At 37.5% G+C, this 21,700-nt stretch overlaps 1 protein-coding gene across 1 annotated transcript in view; it reads left to right on the forward strand.

The window, feature by feature from the left end:
• Nucleotides 1-3,896: 3,896 nt before the first annotated feature.
• The window catches only part of LOC113113260 (leucine-rich PPR motif-containing protein, mitochondrial), a 55,542-nt gene continuing 37,738 nt past the window's right edge, over nt 3,897-21,700 (forward strand). Inside the window, 22 exon segments of the mRNA XM_074559944.1 lie at nt 3,897-3,976; nt 5,856-5,968; nt 5,971-6,114; nt 6,197-6,318; nt 7,520-7,552; nt 7,554-7,579; nt 7,712-7,929; nt 7,932-7,972; nt 8,615-8,759; nt 9,051-9,208; nt 9,304-9,409; nt 9,699-9,806; nt 12,443-12,525; nt 12,527-12,562; nt 12,647-12,740; nt 13,407-13,476; nt 15,265-15,292; nt 15,793-15,810; nt 16,116-16,285; nt 17,048-17,117; nt 19,283-19,428; nt 21,099-21,184. Of these exon segments, the coding sequence (XP_074416045.1) occupies nt 3,897-3,976; nt 5,856-5,968; nt 5,971-6,114; nt 6,197-6,318; nt 7,520-7,552; nt 7,554-7,579; nt 7,712-7,929; nt 7,932-7,972; nt 8,615-8,759; nt 9,051-9,208; nt 9,304-9,409; nt 9,699-9,806; nt 12,443-12,525; nt 12,527-12,562; nt 12,647-12,740; nt 13,407-13,476; nt 15,265-15,292; nt 15,793-15,810; nt 16,116-16,285; nt 17,048-17,117; nt 19,283-19,428; nt 21,099-21,184 (2,095 nt within the window).

A 21,700-nucleotide genomic window follows, 5' to 3' on the forward strand; every position in this document is an offset into this window, starting at 1 on the left:
CAATCGCATGTGACTCCATGAAGATACGCTAAAGGGCAGCCGTACGTTTTGGGCAAGCGTCTCCCTTCTCTCTGTTTCATGTCGCTCTCAGGGTTTGTCTGGCTGTTGACATGCTGTTGCATATGCTTGAGTAAGCACTTGCATCCTCCAATGCCTCGCTCATGCTTGTTTCTTAGTAATCAACTCCGTTACAGCATTATGTTAATGCAGGGTGTGAAATGTGAGGTGCTGTGAGGAGTACTGAGTGATGTGATGGAGCTGAATGTTTGATAAACTGCGTGGTGATCAGGGATTTGCCTCGCCATTGCATAAGATGATGGGGTAAGATTTGTCACATGGCAAGCTGTGTTTCTCCTTCGGTCAGGAAAATTGTGCATAATCGTTCTTACATTACATTTACAGCCAGATTCTATTCCCCGATTAAAGGTACTGTACTCACTTATTAAACAAATTTAAACAACCCTACACTAAATATCAAATCTTTGACAAACCTGGAAATGCAATAACCTGGAAATGATTTATGTTGTTGCTAGATGTGATTTGACTAAGAATAGATCTGATTTTAAAGATACCATCTCTCACGAACTTGTAACATGCCAACGAGTAGCAATTCAGCTTTTTTTTCATCTGTTTCTCACAGAAAATTTTTATTGTAGGACTTCAGAAAACCAGAAATATAGAACACATGCTCATATTGACTACATTAATGGTATATTTATGTTTATTTATATTTAACGTTTCCATGTGTATTTTTGTTTTTCTAAAGTTATTGTTAGTTTTCTTAATTTTGTTGTGTATTTTTTATTCTATTCATATTTATATGAATATATTATTTAAACCTATAGTTTTATTTCAATGTTAATTTTTGTTATTTTAGTACATCAAGTTAAAATAAATGAAAATTAGATGTTTCCAAATTAAATTTAAATGTTATTTAAAGTGTATTATTCAAGTTAATTGTTTTTTAAAGTTAAATAATATAATAATAAATTAAAGGTAAAAATAATATATTTATATTTTATTACTTGACGGGGGAAAAAAAATGTTGTGTACATAACAAAATTAATAGAATAGCCACACATAAGAATAGCTGTCTGACAGAGACACAAATAAAATAAAATAAAAAAAATATTTTTTCACAAATAAAATAGACAAAAACAACAGCAACAACAACAACAAAAACACTTATATGTAACACAGCAAGGTTCATTTATTATTTGACAATCTGCTTTTCTAAAGTCATGTGCTTCTCCATTAAAGTAACAACCTGGAGTAAGTAAGGTCTGCACACTTCAAGTCAACACATTGACTAGAGGTAAACACTAGGTGTATGCGCGTCTGTGTGTATTCGCTGTCTGGCCCCCTACAAAATCAGAGCCCAAACACAACAGCAAGTGCAGCAGAAACAGTGATCACAGAGGCATGTATAATTCACAGGTGATTATTCTTTGTCCCAAGGCATAATTAGAGTAGTGTATGACATCATTCCCCTCCTGGCTCAATCATAGTTCTCCAACACCAAAGTCACGGGATCCCGGCCTGTCATGAGATCAGCCAGCCAGCCTCATGTGAGAGTGTGCAAATATATGATTTCTTCTTTACTATCACGCTTGAACAGGTCGGTGGAGGGATGGAGCTGAAATGGAAACGGAATCGGACAGGACTGGAGTCATGAGGAGTGGAGAGGGAAGTGATGATGCATGAAAGGCCCTGGATGACAATAACAACGTGATGATACAAGTAATGCCACAATGCAGTCTTCTCAGACAGATTACTATCACTGTTTTGCACACAGACTTGCACACAGAAAATAAAGGAGGATGGCAAGGAGGTGGCAACAGGGGATTTTATATGTATGTATGTATGTATATATATATATTGCATTTCATTTATTTAACTGACACATTTTTAAAGAAATTGTATTCCTGAAGGAGGCATTAAAAAGCTTTAAGTTTAAAGTGGCATATTAAAGTAATTTCTGAAGAACCGTGTGACACTGAAGACTGTTTTTTACATGTTATAGGACTTCAGTAGCATTCTTTTTATTGGAACGGGAATGACTAAAAGCCACGGCTGAGATTTTGGGTCAGCACTTACAATGTGAGAAGATCTGTGAGGCTGTGTGCACATGTTCTGCTGCCTGTACGTCTCTCAGCCCCTCGAGATTCCCATGTGTTTGTGGTGTCGTTTCCTGCCCACGGTTCTGCCTTCTATATCCTCATGTGTGACATTCAAGTCACAGGGATCTCAGAGAAACAACACTCTTCACACCGGACAGCCCTGCAACTGCCATCACATTCACACTCTCTGATCCACACAGAAATGGACAATTCCTCAGGGACGGCCTGTTTTCTCTTTTTCCTCAACACTTCAGCTCTCTCTCTGTTCTCTGTAGCTCAGCACAGTAGCACAGTTGAGTCTCCGAGGCTTAGATTTGCTGATCATTTACATTATTTTCACTATATTTTTTCAAAATAATGTGTCCTGAGATAGCTAGTGTCCACAGTAGCTCTACAATCTACAATTTATGCTGTCATAAATAAAAACATAAGTCTAAAGACTGCAAACCATTCTGAATTAAGGATAGAGATATGAATTTTTAAGGCAAAACCCCATTAAAATGTGCCATTTTCATAAATCATAATCTCGGGCTGGATAATAGGAAAGTCAAGCAATGTGAAGTTATCTACAGTACATTCCCTTTGACTACGTGTCTTTCTGTCATATTAAGAAATAAGAAAAGGCATAGGCCTCTGGACATAACCTATCGTATAGGTGCTTGTGCCCTACATTGTTGGGCAACCTGACAGACATTATTAAGTCATAAACAATCCAAAATTCCATATTCCATGGTAGAAACTTTTCTAGATGGATCTAGAAGGATTTTGAATAAGAAAATTAGAACAATATGTGGGGCATTGTATTCAGTTATGAGTAGGAAGAAGAAAGATCAGCAAAAATCTTTTGTAAAAGAGGGGAAATAATCAGTTAATAATTGATAGTTTTGATGAATAATAAATCACTAACATAGATGCATTCAAGCCTGCAGAAAAACAGAAAAGACACTTCTTGAGTTCATTCAGCAAACAGAAAGGGGGGAAAGGAGCAGGCCTTTCCTCTCAGCTCACCTCAGCTCTCCTCGTCTATAATTCAGTGACCTTGAGATATTTCTTCCCCTGAGCTCACCACTTTTACCTCTCATACCAACGAAAAAACAAGAGCTCCCTTCTGAATAAGAAGTAAACTGACGGAAGGAGTCTAGGAGCGACACGTGCTTGCTGACATTGCAGATGAGGGTCTGACTCTGCAGTTTTTTTTTTTTTTAATAGCTCAGTGACACATACAAACTTTAAAATACATGCTCTGTGTGTTGCTATGTTGCTTACTAGCTCAATAAAAGAGTTAATATTTATTAACACAACACTGACAGTTATTTTGAGTGTGTTTGAGTCAAAATGGAAATGAATCCAAAAGCAGGATTGACTGAGTTGCGCATTTCAGAGTGACCCACAGTTTAGTTCCTGAAACGATCTGTGTTTTAGAAGAAAATCATTTGATTGAATGATTCAATGACTCACTCATAAGTCTGAGTGAATCAGTGGCTGTGTCTCAAAGCTTCGGCTGCTAACTTGTTGCCCTGCTGTCTTTGCCGTTTGTGCACGAAGGTACTTCGGCAAACTGATTTTGGGAGAGACTTTTTTGGCTGGATGATGGATTAATGGTCAATAACAAAATAGAGTGAGTTAATGACATAGCCAAATATTTAATTATCGCAACAGTCATCTCTAGAAAAACATCAAAAGTGGAAAACACATTTTAGAAACAGACCATCAATCACAACTTTCAGATGCCATATTTAGTTATTTTTATCTCAGCTGTCACAAAATGGAACGCACATGATTGTGGGATACCATAAAGGATACATCTATGCTGCCTTCAACAATCAGTCAGATGAAGGTATCTCAAGAGACACAAAGTAAAGCTAATGTTGGATTCAAACATGCGTTGATGCCTTCCTACCTTCTGAATATATTCCTGAAGACAGCATTTTTCAATTTTTGGAAGCAGCCACTGTTTTTGGATGAATAGCTTGCTTGAGCGAATAATTCAGTGACTTGCTCACTTGTTTTGTTACTGAATGAATCAGTTAAGTGAAAGATTTAATGGCTTACTCATAAATCACTTGGTTTGTTCCTAAATTAATCTATTGGATGAATGATTAAGTGGCCTCACTCATATCGTTCCTGAATGAATTAGTCTCCAAGAAAACTTCAGTTGAGTGAATGAATCATTGACTCCTGAATTGTTCCTGAATTAATCAGGGTTTTTTTCCCCCCAGAATGAATCAGTGACTCATTGACTCATACATTGATCGATGACAGCCACTTGCCACCAACTACTGGTATAAATGTGGAATCCATCCCCACCACTGCACAGACTGAACGTGCAATCACAGAAGAGTGGAGTGATAAAAAAGTCCCAGTGTTGTGGACTGCGTATTACCAGGCTCATATAATATATGATAAACACTATTCAGTTTTGAAATATTCTTATTTTAGTGGAAAAGTGTGTGTGTGTGTGTGTGTGTGTGTGTGTGTGTGTGTGTGTGTGTGTGTGTGTGTGTGTGTGTGTGTGTGTGTGTGTGTGTGTGCTGAAAACCACACTGAAAAGTATGGTGAGGTTCAGAGTTACAGATAAATTCCTGCTGTGTCTACGTTTTACATTTAAAGCATTTGCGTTAGCCGTTTATTTAATAAGCAAGCTCTGCTCTTGAGTTTGTAATAGACATTAATGCTATACCTGCTGCTCACTATGTCTTGCCAAAGCAGTTAAGCATCCTCCTTACTCCAACATCACCCCATTGTGGGGGACTCTGCAGACAGGGGTGGACTCTCAAACGGGTGAAACAACATGCCTGGCAGGCAATGCCTGTTTACTGTCACCTGTCAGCTGTGTAGTGTGTACTGCTGTGCGGGTGGCTTTACAGTGTGTGTCAGCCATGGAAATGAGTTTGGCATGCCACATGTCTGACAAATTTGGGCCCCCTGGCCCTGATGCCTGGCACGAGACAGAGTGGCCCAGTGGGCATTAGTCTGTGCTTGACAACACCCCACCTAGCTGACCTTTCCCAAAACTGACCTCAAGCTGCCACCAATCAGCTTCCAGCTCCAGTATGCTGGTAAACAATGTGTCTCTCATCAAGCTAAAAACACATGGCAAGATGAAAGGGTTAGTTCACCCAATAATCAAAATTATGTTATTAATAACTCACCCTCATGTTGGTCCTAACCAGTAAGACCTCGATTTATCTTTGGAACACAGTTTAAGATATTTTAGATTTAGTCCGAGAGCTCTCAGTCCCTCCATTGAAGCTGTGTGTACGGTACACTGTCCATGTCCAGAAAGGTAAGAAAAACATCAAAGTAGTCCATGTGACATCAGAGGGTCAGTTAGAATTTTTTGAAGCATCCAAAAAAAAAAAAATTGGGGTCCAAAAATAGCAAAAACTCATCTGCAGTGGCTTTGTTTATATTTTTGTATTTTTTATTTTTATTTTGCATTTTAAATGCATTCTAATAGGCTATGCCACTGAGAATGTATGGTCTTTCAATGTGTGCTTTTGTTTGACTTTTGCAAAGTGAGAGACACAATCGATAATGTTTATCATGCACATTATTAAAACAATTGTGATATTATCTTAGCTGATACTTAAACAATAACCCCTACCTGTACATGAAACATGGACACGATTTTATCTTTTTGTCAAGGAGGTTATAATTGGCTTTGTAGTGAGCCTCTTCATTTCTTGCAGTGCCATTGATGCGGACTGATTTGTATACACTTTTGTTTTGCAGTCTGTCCTCATACACATCGGCCCTGCCCTGTGTGAGCTGTCGTCAGTATGGTGTTGTCCCATAGCAGAGGGGGTTGGTGAAAGATGAGCCCAGTGTGGTGGTCCGCTCATCTCAATTCAGAAATCACTTCCAATAGGATGTCCAAGTGGAAATCAAGCCCTGTTGATGCTGAGAAGCTGTGGCTCTCTGCTTCCTGAGGTTCCCCTAGCTGAGCGCATAGAGCTGTCACAACGGATCTGGGATAAGATTCAAGAACTTGGTATGCATTGAGACCATTGAACAGTTATTTCTGGTACTTCTAAAACTGGTTTTAACTTATATATTGCTGTTGTTCACTTCAGGCGCCACCTATGATGTGAGCCATTACTATGCCCTGCTCAGGACATACTTGCAGAATGAGTTCAGATTCTCTCCAACTGACTTCCTTGCTAAAACGGAAGCTGCTAATGTTCAGCCAAACAGGGTGAGTATAATTAAATAATGTTTAATCCACATTTATTTTAGGTAACAAGAAATGTTGGTAGTAGAATATATTTCACATATACCCATTATCTGACACACATTGTATTTTCTGACAACTCTTTATCTTTTCTGACCCTCTTCGGTAGAGCTGTAATCGGGCCTTAAAAGTTAGGCCCGACAGGATCCGAGCCCGACAGGTTTCGGCCCGAGCCCGACTGGTACAGTTTGATTGACAGCTTTTTTAAAGCCCGAACCCGTTTACAGCCCGACATTATTCAAATGTGCGCACACACACAGCTCTTTTGCCTTTTATCAACAATGAGTAATTTATTCATGTTTTAACATAATTTACTCATAACTAACGTAGACTAGACCACTTGGAAGTTGGAATAAAGTAATAAAATAAGTCCTCTGTGACATCCTAACATCTCAGCATTCTAGACATAGGCTCATTTAACCTATAAATAGACCAACGCACCAATAAAAACAAGTCATTCAAAAAAAATTAAATTAAGATAAATTTTAAATTAAGATGGGTATTTGGCAATAACGAAATTAAGATAAAGCCTCCACCGGATTTGCTTTATGTAATAAAAGAATAATGCCAACATTAGCGTAAACACTCTGTCAACATTATGCATTTAAGACTCAATGAATATTTAGTTATCATTTGGAAAACCTTTACTCACAGAGATTAGGCTAGGTCTACATGTTTTTGTGGAGGAAAATGATTGAATCCACTGTAGATGTCTTCAGCGCGTTCCTGCGCTCACTGATGGTGAGTCATTATTCACTTATTATTCTCATTATAAACATGGTCAAAACTTTTCCACACCACAGAGTTTGCTTTAGTTGCTCGTTTACCTCGCAAACTGGAGCACAAGCCTGAGCCCGGCCCGAGCCCGCATAAGATGATAGAAATTAAGCCCGAACCCGACCGAACCCGTCGGGTCCCGACGGGTCCCATCGGGTTCGGGCAAAGATCTTCAGCTCTGCTCTTCGGCTCTTAAAATTTCTACTAATGAGCAAAATTAGTAGTACAAAAAAAATCTATTAACATGGCTTTAGACTGTGTGAGTGTGACCAAGATGCAAAAAACAATGGTGCTATATATAGATATATTGTCTTATCACTGATGATAGCTAGGAAATTTAATTGGATACAATGTTTATGCACATTTATAATATATGGTGACTGTCTAGGTGACCTATCAGAGACTCATTGCAGCCTTCTGTTGAAGTTGGGGACATTGAAGGTGCAAGGTGAGTTTTGATTCACATTTTCTTTAAATTAGTTTAGCCTTGTTAGTTTAAACTCCCTGGTGTGAATTATGTATTAAATTCTTGGCTGTCACAAGAAGAGAGGAACCATGCCTTAATCACAACTTCTTGCAGTACAATCCTGGGCTTTATGAAGAGCAAAGACCTGCCCATCACAGAAGCTGTGTTCAACTTCAACTCAATGCTTTTGATTTAGTGCTTCTTCTGTGTGATTGGTACCTGTGTGTTTAGTGACTTGTGTTTGTGCAGGGATATGAACAGTGCTGAAGGCATCCTGTCAGTCGTGAAAGGTGCAGGGGTTGAGCCGGGCCCAGACACATACCTGTCTCTCCTCTCCTCATAGCTGAGAAAGGCGATATTGCCAAAATTAAACGGGTCAGATTATGGGGGATGAAATGGACTGATTAAGTTAATGCTGTGTATAATGTACATTTTTCTATGGCTGCATTGATTTTTATTAAATGTAAAACTAAAACTGATTTTATTTAAATGAAAACGAAATGAAATGTTGTTAGCTCTTAAAATATGATGATTTGAAATCCTGTCATGTGATGGCAAAGCTGAATTTTCAGCAGCCATTGCTCCAGACTTCAGTGTCACATGCTCCTTCAGAAATCATTCTAATATACTGATTTGGTGCTGAAGATTTTTTCCTATCAACCACTTTAAAATAGTTGTTCTGCATAATAATTGTGTGTAAACTGAGATCAAATATTTTTTACTCTATGATGAATAGAAAGTAATAAAAACAGCATTTATTTGAAATGGAAATCTTTTGTAAAATTATAAATATCTTTACGGTCACTTTTAATTATTCTAATGCGTCCTTGCTTGAATAAAAGTATAAATTTCTTTAAAAAATAAAAATAAAAAAGTGAACAGTTGTGTGTGCATTTACATTTTTATGTTTAAGAACCAGAACATAAATAAGAGCTAAAATACAGAAATTGATTTCCTTGTTATTTGTTTTTAGCCAATAATATAGCTCTTTCATATCTTATATTTTGTCTCCTCTAGACTTTAGAAACGGTGGAGAATGCAGATATCCACCTGATGGACAGAGATCTGATGCAGGTTGTTTTTAGTCTGACCAAGGATGGCCATCAGCAGTATGTGCCAGAGATTGTGGAGCACATGCGTCATGAGAGGGGATATGTGCCAGGTGCGTCTGCTGACAGCAGTGTCATGTCATGGAAGAGGAAGGAATATGGAACCACTAGCTTTGAATTTTGCCCTAAGCACTTCCCATAGTGGTCCATAGTGAGCCATAATGGATCCGTATGTATTTATAACAGTATTCCATTTTAAGTGTTTTAAATATGAACCCAGGGCAATTAGAGAAATGTGATGCATATAGTATTGTTTCAGTGAGAAGTTATGAGATTTTGAGAATGTTATCAATAACTGATATAGTTTTGATTACTGACCCATCCTTTTGTTTTTATTTCCTCAGATGCTATGAACCTCTGCTTGAGTTTGATTACCCAAGGACATGAAGAGACTGCGTTTTCTGTACTGAAGAGCTTCACCAGCCTGCTGTTAGAGTCGCAGACCAGTGACTCCCCAGACTTGGGAAACTTCTTTCTTTGCCACTGCGTCAATATGGACAAGGTACACATTTTTATAAGTGCAATTTTTTTTTTTGTGAGAATTTTTGGCTTAATGTTATTAGTGCCCTGTTAAATTGGGTGTTTGTGTGCTTCTAGTCTGTGGAGAACATAGTTGGGTTTTGCAAAGATCTAAAAGATTCAGGTCTGCACTCATCGCCACTGCGGTTCACCCTTCAGTGCGCCCTCGAAGCCAAAAAGACTGGTGAGTACAATGATGATTAAAAGTTCAAAAGGAATACTTAATCCTCAATAATTGTCTTTTAAAGATTAGTCTATTCAGGCTTATCTGTCTATTTTTTTTCTTCTTTTTTTTGAATACATCAAAGATATTAACCTAATAAGAAAGATAACACAGGGTTTTAAAATTTGTAAACATTATAACTTATAATAATCATGTTAAAAATTTCTGGCTCTGTTTTAAGATATCTGTCTCTACATTTTAGTTAAGTTGATGATTGCTCAATTTGTGAAATATGCTTCTTCATTTTAAGGTATGGCTGTTGAGCTCATGAGAAGGATGAAGGAGGAGGGCTTGCCTCTCAGACCTCATTACTTCTGGCCCCTGTTTACTCATTATCAGAAAGAGAAGAACATTTCTGGTGAGTCCTGAGCTTCCAGCCTCGTTCTAAACACTCTTCTGCACTTTTAGACCCATAATCAGAGAACAAGGAGAAATTGTCAAGGATTTGGTATTATCCATCTGGAATGAATTGGAATGTGAAAAGTTAGAGTAGACTATATATTTATTTAGCTGTGGAATAGGAAAAAATGTCTCTTTGACACCTTAATAAAAAAAAAGTAAATTTAAATGTTAATAATTTTCTCCTTAGTTCTGTCAGTTTATCTGTTCCAGACTTACAAAGAAATGTTCTGACAAAATCTTTTTTTTTTTAAACCGATAACCTTCATGAAACATGCAGGATTGCTCTCACCTTTTTGTTCCTGTACAGCTTTTTTAGTTTGCTCAGTGTTGAAGTCTGCACTACGTGAAGGTTACATGACAGAATTTGTAGTGACTGGGTTTCATGTAAATGCGAGCGCTCTGAGGGAATTCACTTTCAATTACGTGCTCCGCTGTGCACGGCCATGAAATATTTAGCGCCATGTCACATTCTGTCCACAGGTGTCACCAGCGGGCAGAAGTCCATTCCCCTTTCCACCCACCGGTTTTCCGTCCACCCGTTCACCAGTGCGGAGAGGGGAAAAGTTTGCATTTAGATGAGCTGTGGATTTGGGCAGGCGAGTTTGAAAAAGCATATGCTAGCTTTGTCTCGGCAGTGGCGAGTAAGCGGTGCTTGTCAGATTGAAGAAGCAGTGCAGCTCATTGCTGGTGACATGGTGCGCGAAGAATGCCTTAGTCCTTCACATAGCACACAACAGGCTTTTACAACATCATCTTAAACGTTCTTTGCACTACTCACATTTTGAAAAAAAAAAATCTCCTTTTTTGTCATCCACTTGCATTGGATGCTGGGTTCTTTTAAATCTCAGTAACTGCAGAAAGCCACCTTTAGGGCTTGCATTAACTTTAATATCCTTCTGAGAGAAAGCATCTCAAAGGCTAGAGGTGGGAAGTGATCTTGCCATTTAGTTCCTCTCTATTACTTCATATCATCTTTTTTTTTGAGCTTACATTTTTCCTTATGGATTACATGAAAAGCCTATGTTCACCATGTTCTTGAACATTCTGTTTTCAGATAATGTATAGTAATAACACTATAGTTGTGTTTCAAAACCTAATTGTCTTCTGATCATGTATGCATCTGACTCTTGAGCATTCATTGAGCCAGATTTGTTCCATATTAAGCCCTCTCACACATTTTCTGAATTGAGATAAATCTTGAATCGCCGGGTTATGTAACTGGATGTCCATTTTCTATCCCTATTCACATACTGCCTATCGGACAGCGCTGTCTGAGCCAACTTTTATGGCTGACAAATGGATCAATGGATTATTTAACAGCAAAACAGGTGAATAGACAGATGGTTCTCAGGCTCCATTGAGAAGAGAGTGTCTGGACGACTTTTTACGTTTACTTGAAAGTAAACAGCTACTGAGTTGCAAGAAAGGATGAATGGAGAAAGATGCACAGATGAGAATGAACTGGAGAGATGGAATGGATGGAGCCTCCAGGTGCTTTACCTGGCTAATGCTCTCACACACTGGTTGCCAGCCGCTCCTGGTGCCAGATGCAGGTTTTAATGGCAGATAAAAGCAGCTCTTATCTTTTATTCAGGTACGTAGGTGTCCTCTGAGCTTTGCGATACAGAGTGCTCAGGACCAAGGTGAAGAGTGAACAGAACACAAATCGCTGGTTCATGTGTTCCCATACACACACACAAACATTTTCCCGAGAGACTATTCCATATACATGTGGTGCTTTAGGCAGGAGTGAAGGGCCCTGCTGGAGAGCCGGGTACAGGCCTCGATCCTCTGCCTGAAGGAGGTGTTCCTCCAGGCCATGCCACTGGACGACTGAAGTGATCATTTTCATTATCTGAGTATTTTATTTCATTTGTTTGTTAATGCTTTCAATTTAAGACCTGGTTTCATTGAATTGTAAACAGCCTTGGGCTTCAAATCATGTTGCTGGTAGTGTAGCATTATTCTTGGGTTCATGAAAAGATGTTTTTGCTTATTTCTTTTCCACATAAAAGGAAGGAATCTTTTTTTTTTTTTGAAACCAGAAATCATGGTTCAAATATTTAACGATGAGTCACTGCATGAATTGGATGGACTGAATGAACAAGGCTGAGGGAGGGATGTTTATTTATTTTTTTATTTTTGCGTCTGTATTGTCCAAGTTGAGAAGTATGACCCACATGAATTGCATAAATTCAAGGGAAAAAAATGCAGAATTTGCTGAAGCTCTAAGTTTTTCTTGCTTGTTTTAATTTTATATTGATTAAAAAAAAAACTAATTTTACGAGTACTACTAATTATTATTTTTATTATAAATATTTTATTCTAAATCTACTATTATAGATGTGCTATTTTTATTATATATTCATATTGGAGGTAGTTAAAAGCAGGCTTTCTCTTTTTGTACTTTGATTATCACATGTATGACAAGGCCATATTTGTCCATTAAGGTTTCATGAGAACTTTAGGGCCCTATTTGGCTCTATTTACATCCAGTCATCTTTGAACTTTGGTGTAGACGCAACTTTTGTACATCAAGAATTACATTTTAAGGTACACACATTTTAATAAATCACTTTTTTTTTCTTTCAGGTACTCTGCAAGCTCTGAGGGCCATGCAAGAACTGGGCGTTGCATCAGACATTGAAACTTTTAGTATGTATATCCTGCCATCCTTTCCCATCAGTGGACAGTGCCCGCACTTCTCTTAAGGTAATTGTACTGCATATGTGTGCTTTCTTGTTGTTTTATATGACTGTTCCTGAAACCCTTTCTGACTTGGGTTGATAATTGCAGGAGGCAGGTATTGATGTGGACGCTGATATTTTGATTGCGGCAGAATTACGAACGGAAGCGTCATGTGGAAACCTCGCTGGGCTGTTCTCTCTGAGTAAGCATTAGCTTTCATGAAAATTGACCTCATTTCCTTTCTCTCAATCACTCTCTGCCTGTCATTCTCATGTCTGTATATTATATATTTTCATGTTCTCTCATAGACACAACTCTGTGGAGAGATGTCTCTTTAGATGTACCCTGTATGATAGTGCTCATCACTTGGAGACTAATTGCCGTCCATCAGAACTTCACATACATAGCCAATCAAATGCACTCTACCAAGCAGCTACATGCCCACTAGGCCTTTTAACTGATTAGAGAGTGAAAAAAGTGAGATATATATATATATATATATATATATATATATATATATATATATATATATATATATATATGCAAAATGAAGCAAGGGACTAAAGCTCCTCATCTGACCAAAGTGAAGAGGGACAGATAATGTTGAATTATGGATGATTTACCCTTCACAGTTGTGTCCCCTGCTGATTAGATTCAATTATTGTTTAATTTGAATTCGAAAGGGATTTAAGTACTGGAAATACCCTTTTTAATGCAGAAAGTGTCTAAATCCATAGTAAGTCAACATACAGCTCACTAAGAAAGATCTTTAGTTAAGATGTTAAAAAAAATATGATAATAATAAAAGAGTTTAAATGTTTTAAATGTTTCTGTTGTCATGACGTTCATCACATTCACACTCTTGCAGTGTCTTCACCTGCTCTTCCAAACATCGACCTCAGCGCTTTCAGAGCCAGTCTGATCTCTGGATTCAGAGGGTGAGTAATGAAACAAACTCTGTGTGTGTGTGTGTGCACGCATGCTAGTGGAATTTTCTGCCTTTTGGCTAGACAGCCACTCATTCGGCATCTCATGCATAAGGACACAGTCATCTCTAGCATAATTACAGCATGGGGAGAATGCAAATAGTGTTTATCCTCTTTGTTGCTTTGCTTCTGATGCCCCTCTCTGTCCGATGCTGAAAGACTGTTAACTTTCCCGTCTGCCACTGATGGTGACATGCAAGGACCCACATGGGCATTTTAGCCAGATGCATGGCTGGCAGTATTTGTTTTTGGCCTAATTCCCCCGAGATGATCACCTCATTCCTCACACATATTCATAAACCTGTCATGGTATTTCATTTATCACATCATTTTCTTATGGTATCACTTAGTGCAGTCACTCAGCTTAGATCTAAAATCAATCCCATCATGCACAATAGTTTAGAACCAGCTCTGTTTTTAACTCTGATTTCAGCACAGAAGCCATAGGGCAGCAGATGCTGCTGTCCTCTGTATTTAGCAAAGCATTTAGATGTGAAAGCGGTGCAGGGAGGTTGCTGGCAGCGATGGATGTCAGGTTTGTAATTGGGGTTGTCAGAAGGTAGAAGGGGGTTGTCAGGTTCCTGTCTCCTTAGTGAACTGCTCTTGTAATAATCAAGGTCAGGAGATAATTTAATCATTAAACAATGGTGAATCTTTTTTTCCTTCCTCGCCTCCCTGCTGTCCGCCGTCAACACTCCCTACCAGCACCGCATCTTGATTTCTTAGTGTGCCGTTGGACTGTATGTGTATGTGCATTTGTGAATATGTGGGACCACTGAGGCTCCTTCTATACTGTTCAAAAGTTTGTGTATTTTTATTCAGCTAGGATCTATTAAATCGAAAGTGACAGTAAAGACATTTAAAATGTTGCAAAATATTCAATTTCAAATAAATGTTCTTTTAAACTTTCTATCAAAGAATATCAAAGAATCCTGTAGAAAATGTATTTTGGTAAAAAAAAAAAAAATGTTGCACAATTGTTTTTAACATTGATAATAATAATAAGAAATGTTGCTGAAAATACAGATCTACCATCACAGGAAAAAAAATTACAATCAGTTAGATTTACATTTATTCATATAGTGATCGATAGATACATATATTTTCAAAGCGGTTCTAAAATTCTAAATATTAAATTTAATTTTAAATAGTAGTAATTCAATATTGAATTACTACTATTTAAAATTAAATGTAATATTTAGAATTTTGACTATATATATACAAATTATATATATTTATATAATTTTATTTTTTTATTTTTACTTTGATCATATATATGCATCCTTGGTGAGAATAAGCGACTTGTTTTAAAATGATCACTCAACCCAGTCTTTTGGATTGTGCTGTATGCTGAATAAAATTATTGTATTATATATTTTTATATATTTCATATAATTATTTTCCAGTTATTCTCAGCCATAAGATATATTATTCGCTCTTTGAGTGCAGTCTGTATGTAATTATTTAAAATATATATATTATTATTATTATTTATTACATTATCAGTAATAATGGGTGACTGGAAAAAAATCATGGAAAGAAATCATTGAGATTCATTGGCCAAAAAGTGTGAGAAACCTGCCATGTTCCAACTGGTCAAATGAAGCCCTGTCACACCAGTTATGTACTTGATATTGAAATTACTCTTTGGCTGAAATATTTGGTTTGAAAGTTGCGCTAGAAATGTTTTTGTCCTAATCTGAATGCTTGTCATCTCTGATCCTCTACTGCCCCCTACAGGTTTCACAACGTGGAGCTAATGGCAAAGGTAAGAGCGAAACCAAGATATTTTAAGTGCTGACCCTGAAACTTCTGGTATGTTGCTTGTTTGCACTGTTTTTCCCGCCCTCTAACATTCTGTATTTGCCTGTGTCTGTATTTAACTTTTTTTTTTTTTATGAAAATATGTGGAAAGGGGAACCCCCCTTCATAAAATAATATTACTTAGAATTATTTTTAGAAATATATTGTTAAAAATAGGTCTTAATAACTTAACTAAAAATCTATGCTGCTTAAATTCACTTTTTTTATTTTGATGTATTTTCTTTTTTTAATTTACATAATATTCATGATAATCCTAGCTGATAGCCTGTATAATACCAGCTCACAGTATCATTGTGTGTGTGTGATGTCTGTAGGGCCACTGGCAGTGATGAAGTGTATCCTGACAGCTGTACTTTGCATTGAGTGTGTGTGTCTGATGCAGTCTGAATAGTAGCTGTGTGCATGTTTATGTGAGAGCTGTCTGCTTGCTGACTCTGCGCTGAGTTAACAGAGCTTCTGCAAGTGTTTGTCATCTCGCTGCACTGGAGCTGGCCTCTGCGCTGGTGTCCGAGCAAGTGGGAGCGATGAAGATGGTCTCTCTGTCTCATCCCATCACCATCCACAACACACATGTGTGTGTGAGGCTGCCAGCTGCCAGCCACTTGTTACAACATACTTCAGTCAAGTCTGCAGCAAAGCTGGCCGTGTCAGCAACACACACAAAATGGTTTAAGAGCTTATTCGCTGGATTGCAATATTTTTGTTGTTCTGTTCCAACAGAAGCTTACCTTGTGGTTTTATATTAGACTCTATTAGTGTATTTATAGAAAGCAGGAAGTTTCAAATTGGTTCTTCTGTCCTTTTTGGCAGAAAATTTTGCCTACTTCCTTTACAACCTGATTGATTCCATGAACGAGACGGAGGTGCACTCCAAAGAAGAGCAGCTTAGGGAGTACTTTAGCCTGCTCAAGAACATGGGATGTTTGCAAACACTCAAGTAAAGTGTCATCAACAGTTCAATCTGCCTGTTAAATCCAGTCTGTCTAGGACTCCAATAGGTGGCTGTTCGTAGTGCTTTAGGATCAAACAAAAACATCTGTACACTGGGGTTTGTTTGTTGTTGTTTTTTTTATTATTTTTTTTGAAGGAAATTTATACTTTTATTCAGCGAGTAAGCATTAAATTGATCATAAGTGACAGTAGTTCTAAAATATGTCTGTTTGACATGAATGCTATTCTTTTGAACATCAATAAATCCAGTGAAAAAATGTAGCAAAAAAATAAACAAGCATATTAGAAAGATTTCTGAGGATCATGTGACAAAGAAAACTGGAGTAATTATGCTGAAAATTCAGCTTTTTTCTATCACAGGAATAAATTACGTTTTAAAATAAATTCAAATAGATAACTCAACAGTAATATTTCAACAGCTACTGTTTTACTGTGTTTCTGATCAAATATACGTATGCTAAGCTAGTACGCAGAACATTTAGAAAAACTGAAGTAAAAACTACCTAAAAAGAACACACAGAACAAGAAATATTTAACTCTGCATCCACAGTTATTTGCTATCAAATGTAACATTCAAAATACATTAGTGATTAAAATATAAACATACATGCATGCATACAGAAGCTCTGAAGCAAAGCTAAAGATCATTTTGAAACTACTTCATGAACATGAAAATAGTCCAGGTAAATCTTTATTTTTCTTGTTGAGTAGTTACTTCGTGTTAATTTCTTTGGTTTCAGAATATTAGCATCTCTCTGAACATCTTCAGAGGAATCAGGAACATTCTGGAGTCCTACCAAGTTCCAGAGCTTGTCAAGGTATTTTGTAATTAGCGGTGTTTGCAGAGGCAATTATTATTTTACTATACTTGTGGAAATTATTTTGACACTATTCCCATTCTATTCAGCTTTTGGCCATGAATGATACCAAAATTTAACTTTAGAGGTGTGTTGTTACTTTTATACGTGAAAAGACTTTATTTGCAAGCAATAAAATGACCAAAGTAAAAAATATACAGCTTCCTAGAAACTACACCCTAGTAAATGCATAGCAACACCCTGGCATCAAATAGATTTCCACATGGGCAAACACCACTAATATTTACAAATCTATTTTCAGTCGTTTTATTCAGATCTGTAATAGTACAGTTAATAGAGAAGGTCATATTTTATCTTTCAGGATGTCCTTGCTCTCGTGGATAAAAAGGATAATGGGTTGGAGAGTGAAGCAAGAATGAAGAAGAGTAAGAGTTGTGTGTATATATATATATATATATATATATATATATAAAGGGATAATGTACATCCAGTCATTTGTTATAACAGAATGACCAGTGTGTGTGTGTGTATATATATATATATATATATATATATATATATATATATATATATATATATATGCGCGTATTCGTATTGAACCGTTCGGTACGAGGCTTTCGGTTCGGTACGCGGTACGCATGATGTACCGAACGGTTCGTTGGACTAATTTATTATATTTGAAAAAAAAAAAAAAACAAGTGAAATATAATGATATGAGTTCAACAAGGTAGCCCAATAACCCAAACGACGTAACAGGCAACGCCCCTGACACCCCCGAAGAAGAAAAAAACACCAACTTATATGTTTATGTTAGGCGCTCGCTCACTCAGCACGCGCTGAAGTCTCGTTGCAAAATATCCAATGCGTTTAACAGACCAGAAATAGAAGATCCTCCAATAACCAACAGGTCTGGTGTTTGGGTGCACTTTGGATTCCCTGTAAGCTATAATGGTGATGGCAAGAGAGTGGTGGATAAAAAAATAACAGTCGCAGATCTGCTACATGACAATAGGGTACACCAGCGGGTATACAAAAAAAAAAAAAAAAAAAACACCAGCGGGAATAGGCTACTTGAAACATGTTTACTCATTTACGCCGACAGTGTGTCAGTATCTGGGAAAAGACTAAAAAAAGGAGAAACATACACGCAACAAACTATCCCCGCAGCATTTAGGCAAACATTTCCAATGGATTCAAACAGGGCAAAAGACATCACCACTGCGATTGGCTTCAGTTACGTTATAGCCGCGGATATGAGACCTTACTATTTACCATTCATTCTTTCATCACCATTATAATTACAGGGAATCCAAAGTGCACCCAAACACCAGACCTGTTGTTTATCGGAGGATCTTCTATTTCTGGTCTGTAAAATGAATTAGAAATTTTGCATCGAGCCTTCAGCGCGTGCTGAGTGAGCGAGCCCGGTAGGGGCCGTTCACATATCGCGCCTAAAAACGCGTGGAAAACTAGGCGCGTCTTTCTTCTCCTTTCCAAAGCGCTCGGGCAGTTGCGCCCCTGAGGCGTCTGCCTTTGCTAAGCAACAATGACCTGCTCTCTCCATGAAGACGCGGAAATTTCAGCAAAGGATAAATGGATTTGCAGCTCTAAAAATCGCTTGCAGTAGCTCTTCTACTAAATTTATTTCAAAATTGCAATCCATATACAACTATGATCAGCTGTTCCTTCATCTTGGCTGAGCTTTCAACGTTGTTACGGGAAAGGATGAAGCTGATTGGTTAGTTCTTGTCACATGACCCGCGGTGCGCTTGCGACATTCTGAAAAGTTGAGATGTTTTTACATTTTGCTGTATCTAAAACGTACCGAACCGAACCGTGACATCAGTGTATCATATCGAACCGAACCGTGAATTTTGTGAACCGTTACACCCCTAATATATATATATATATATATATATATATATATATATATATATATATATATATATATATATATATATATATATTAGTAATAGCTATACAAAATGGTCTGTTTTGCAGTTAGTTTGTTACCTATAGTAGCTAATGTATATCAAGTCTCACACATTTGCAGGAAATAGCTTGCGACCAAAATAAGGTGGTTGGCGGTCTGTCACTAGTCACCATTTAAATCCAGTAGTCAGTATTTGTGTATGCATGCGTGTAGTTGACTTTTTCCATAACTTTGTCTGTCTCATCAGAAACTAGAACGAGCTCTGGAGCTTAAAACTCAGTATGAAGCAGATATGTCTCCTGCTGCATATGCCATGCTCATCAACCTGTGCTATCGGCATGACAATGCTGAAATAGCCCTCAAGCTAAAGACGTAATTGTAAGTTAGAAGTACACATCATCATCGTCATACAAACATCGATTGTGACAGTTAAAGGAACAGTTTAAGTCAATGGTTCCTAACTTTTTTCAACTTGATTAAATTGATAGTTTTAAAGCTGAGCACAAGCCTCTGTTACTAATTTAAAAAAGTGTCAATTTAGAACTAGTAAAGAAATAAAAGCTTGCTGTATTATGTGCTGTAGAGTTTTATGAGAGAGAGATGGACTCTGAGAGATGGAGATGGTGATTTACCTGTATCTGATACAGCACTCATTCTTCAGCTCTATCTCATATTCACAATATATAAATAGTTTAAATGTCCGCTGAGGAAAGAGCGATATCTTTGTCGGACTCTCCTTTAATCTGTTAAGGATGATTTCTGATGACAGCGCCGCTCAGTGCATTTGTTGGCTGCATCTTACAAGCTGTTGTTGAAAGTAAAAATTACTTCCTTGTATACAACTATGTTTCAGTCTTCCAATATAAAAGTCTTTACTGCTGACTGGAGTCTCTTGTCGACATCTAATGGTGGAATAGTGTAACTAATCACCATCATGAACACACTTTCTCAACACTAAATAATATTATATACTACTATTATTTATAAAAAAATATTTAAGAAACAATAACAACAGCTATCATAAAGTTACTAGTCAATTTTTTTAAGGCAGCGCTCAACGGCCACTGATGCCTTGATTCTCACATCTCCGAAACGTCTAATCAGATTTTTAAAGAAGACATTATCTTTATTAACAAACCACAAATTTGAAGTCTAAACAAGTACATTCTCACATAAAGACTCTTAAAACTAAATTGCCTGACACAAAAACAGTATTTATTTATTAAAATATAGTTCATTTGGGCATCCACCATGACATTTCCTCTTAGAAATACGTGTGAAATAAAAGTGGAGTGATTCAAATGGTGAAAGAGATGGAATTCTGATTTCACTTGAATATCGCACTCCTCTCAGCCAAATCAGATTCGAGAACCAGAAGGAACTGAACCAATCAGGCATAACATTATGACCCCTTCCTAATATTGTGTTGCACATTATCCTGCTGAAAGGGGTCACAGCCACCAGGGATTACCGTTGTCATAAAAGGGTATGCATGTTCTGAAACAATGTTTAGATAGATGGTACGTATCGAAGTACTTGCCTCTGCGGGCTTGCCTTCTTCCCGTAGTGCATCCTGGTGGATTGTGTTCCCCAGGTAAGCAACGCACATGCACCCCGGCCATCCACATGATGAAAAAGAAAATGGGATTTACACATCTTTATTTCTCTCACAAGTGCTCATTAACGTGCGAAAGTGAAGAAGAGTGAATATTAAAATGAATAATGACTTGTTTGTTTTTTGGTCAGAAAATCACTATCCTATATGAGTTATATGGTAATTTTGGCACTTGACAGTCCTTATGTTGGAGCTTAAAAGTCTTCGTTTTTAAAGTGGCTAGGATAGTTGTAAAAAAAAAACCCACCTTTTTTCTTCCATAAATTAAATAAATTCAGAAGGATTTGTAATAACATGAGGGGGTGAGCAGTTAATGACAGTTTAATTTTCAAGTGAACTATCCCTTTGAAATGTTAAACATTTGTAGCACGAAGAATGTGACTTAAAAATGAATTTGTCAGCCTGTGTTTACTCTTTCTTATTGCCGTTTCAGGGCTCACAAGGACTCTGAGGTAGCGCTGGATGCTCATAAGTATGTGGCCTTGGTCCGAGTGCTTTCCAAACATGGCAAGCTGGAAGGTTAGTGGTCCCATCTGTGCCCAAGTGAAAGCTTCAGGCCCAGCTGAAATAATGATAGATGCCCTCTTATTTTCACCATACCGGATTAATGAATTCAATAAGTTTAGTTTGTCACAAATAATGTCGGCCGTCACATTACCTGTGCCTTACTTTTTGAACCACTTAGGATGTCAATGAGCATTTGTATTACTTATCATGGCATTATGAAAAGGTGGTCACTCACTTAATTAGTTTCATGAAGGTTGCGTTCAGTTAGCGGCCGTGTGCGCATGTCTGTGTGCGAGAGTGAGGTCCGAGACACCTGTCTATCTGCATGGGGACATTAATCAGCCATTATCTGAATTCCACGGTGGATTTCTCCATGCTCATGTAAGACGCAATTACAATAAAAGTGTTTCCTCTTTGCTTTGTGCACACAGTCATGGTGAAAATACACGCTCCGTCTCTCTTTTCACAATGCGTGTCACTCTTTAGCTGCCCCCTCCCTCTTGCTCGGACTCATCCTGTCACCGAGCG

This window comes from Carassius auratus, chromosome 13 (genome assembly GCF_003368295.1).
Source record: "Carassius auratus strain Wakin chromosome 13, ASM336829v1, whole genome shotgun sequence".
Taxonomy (NCBI): Eukaryota; Metazoa; Chordata; class Actinopteri; order Cypriniformes; family Cyprinidae; genus Carassius; species Carassius auratus.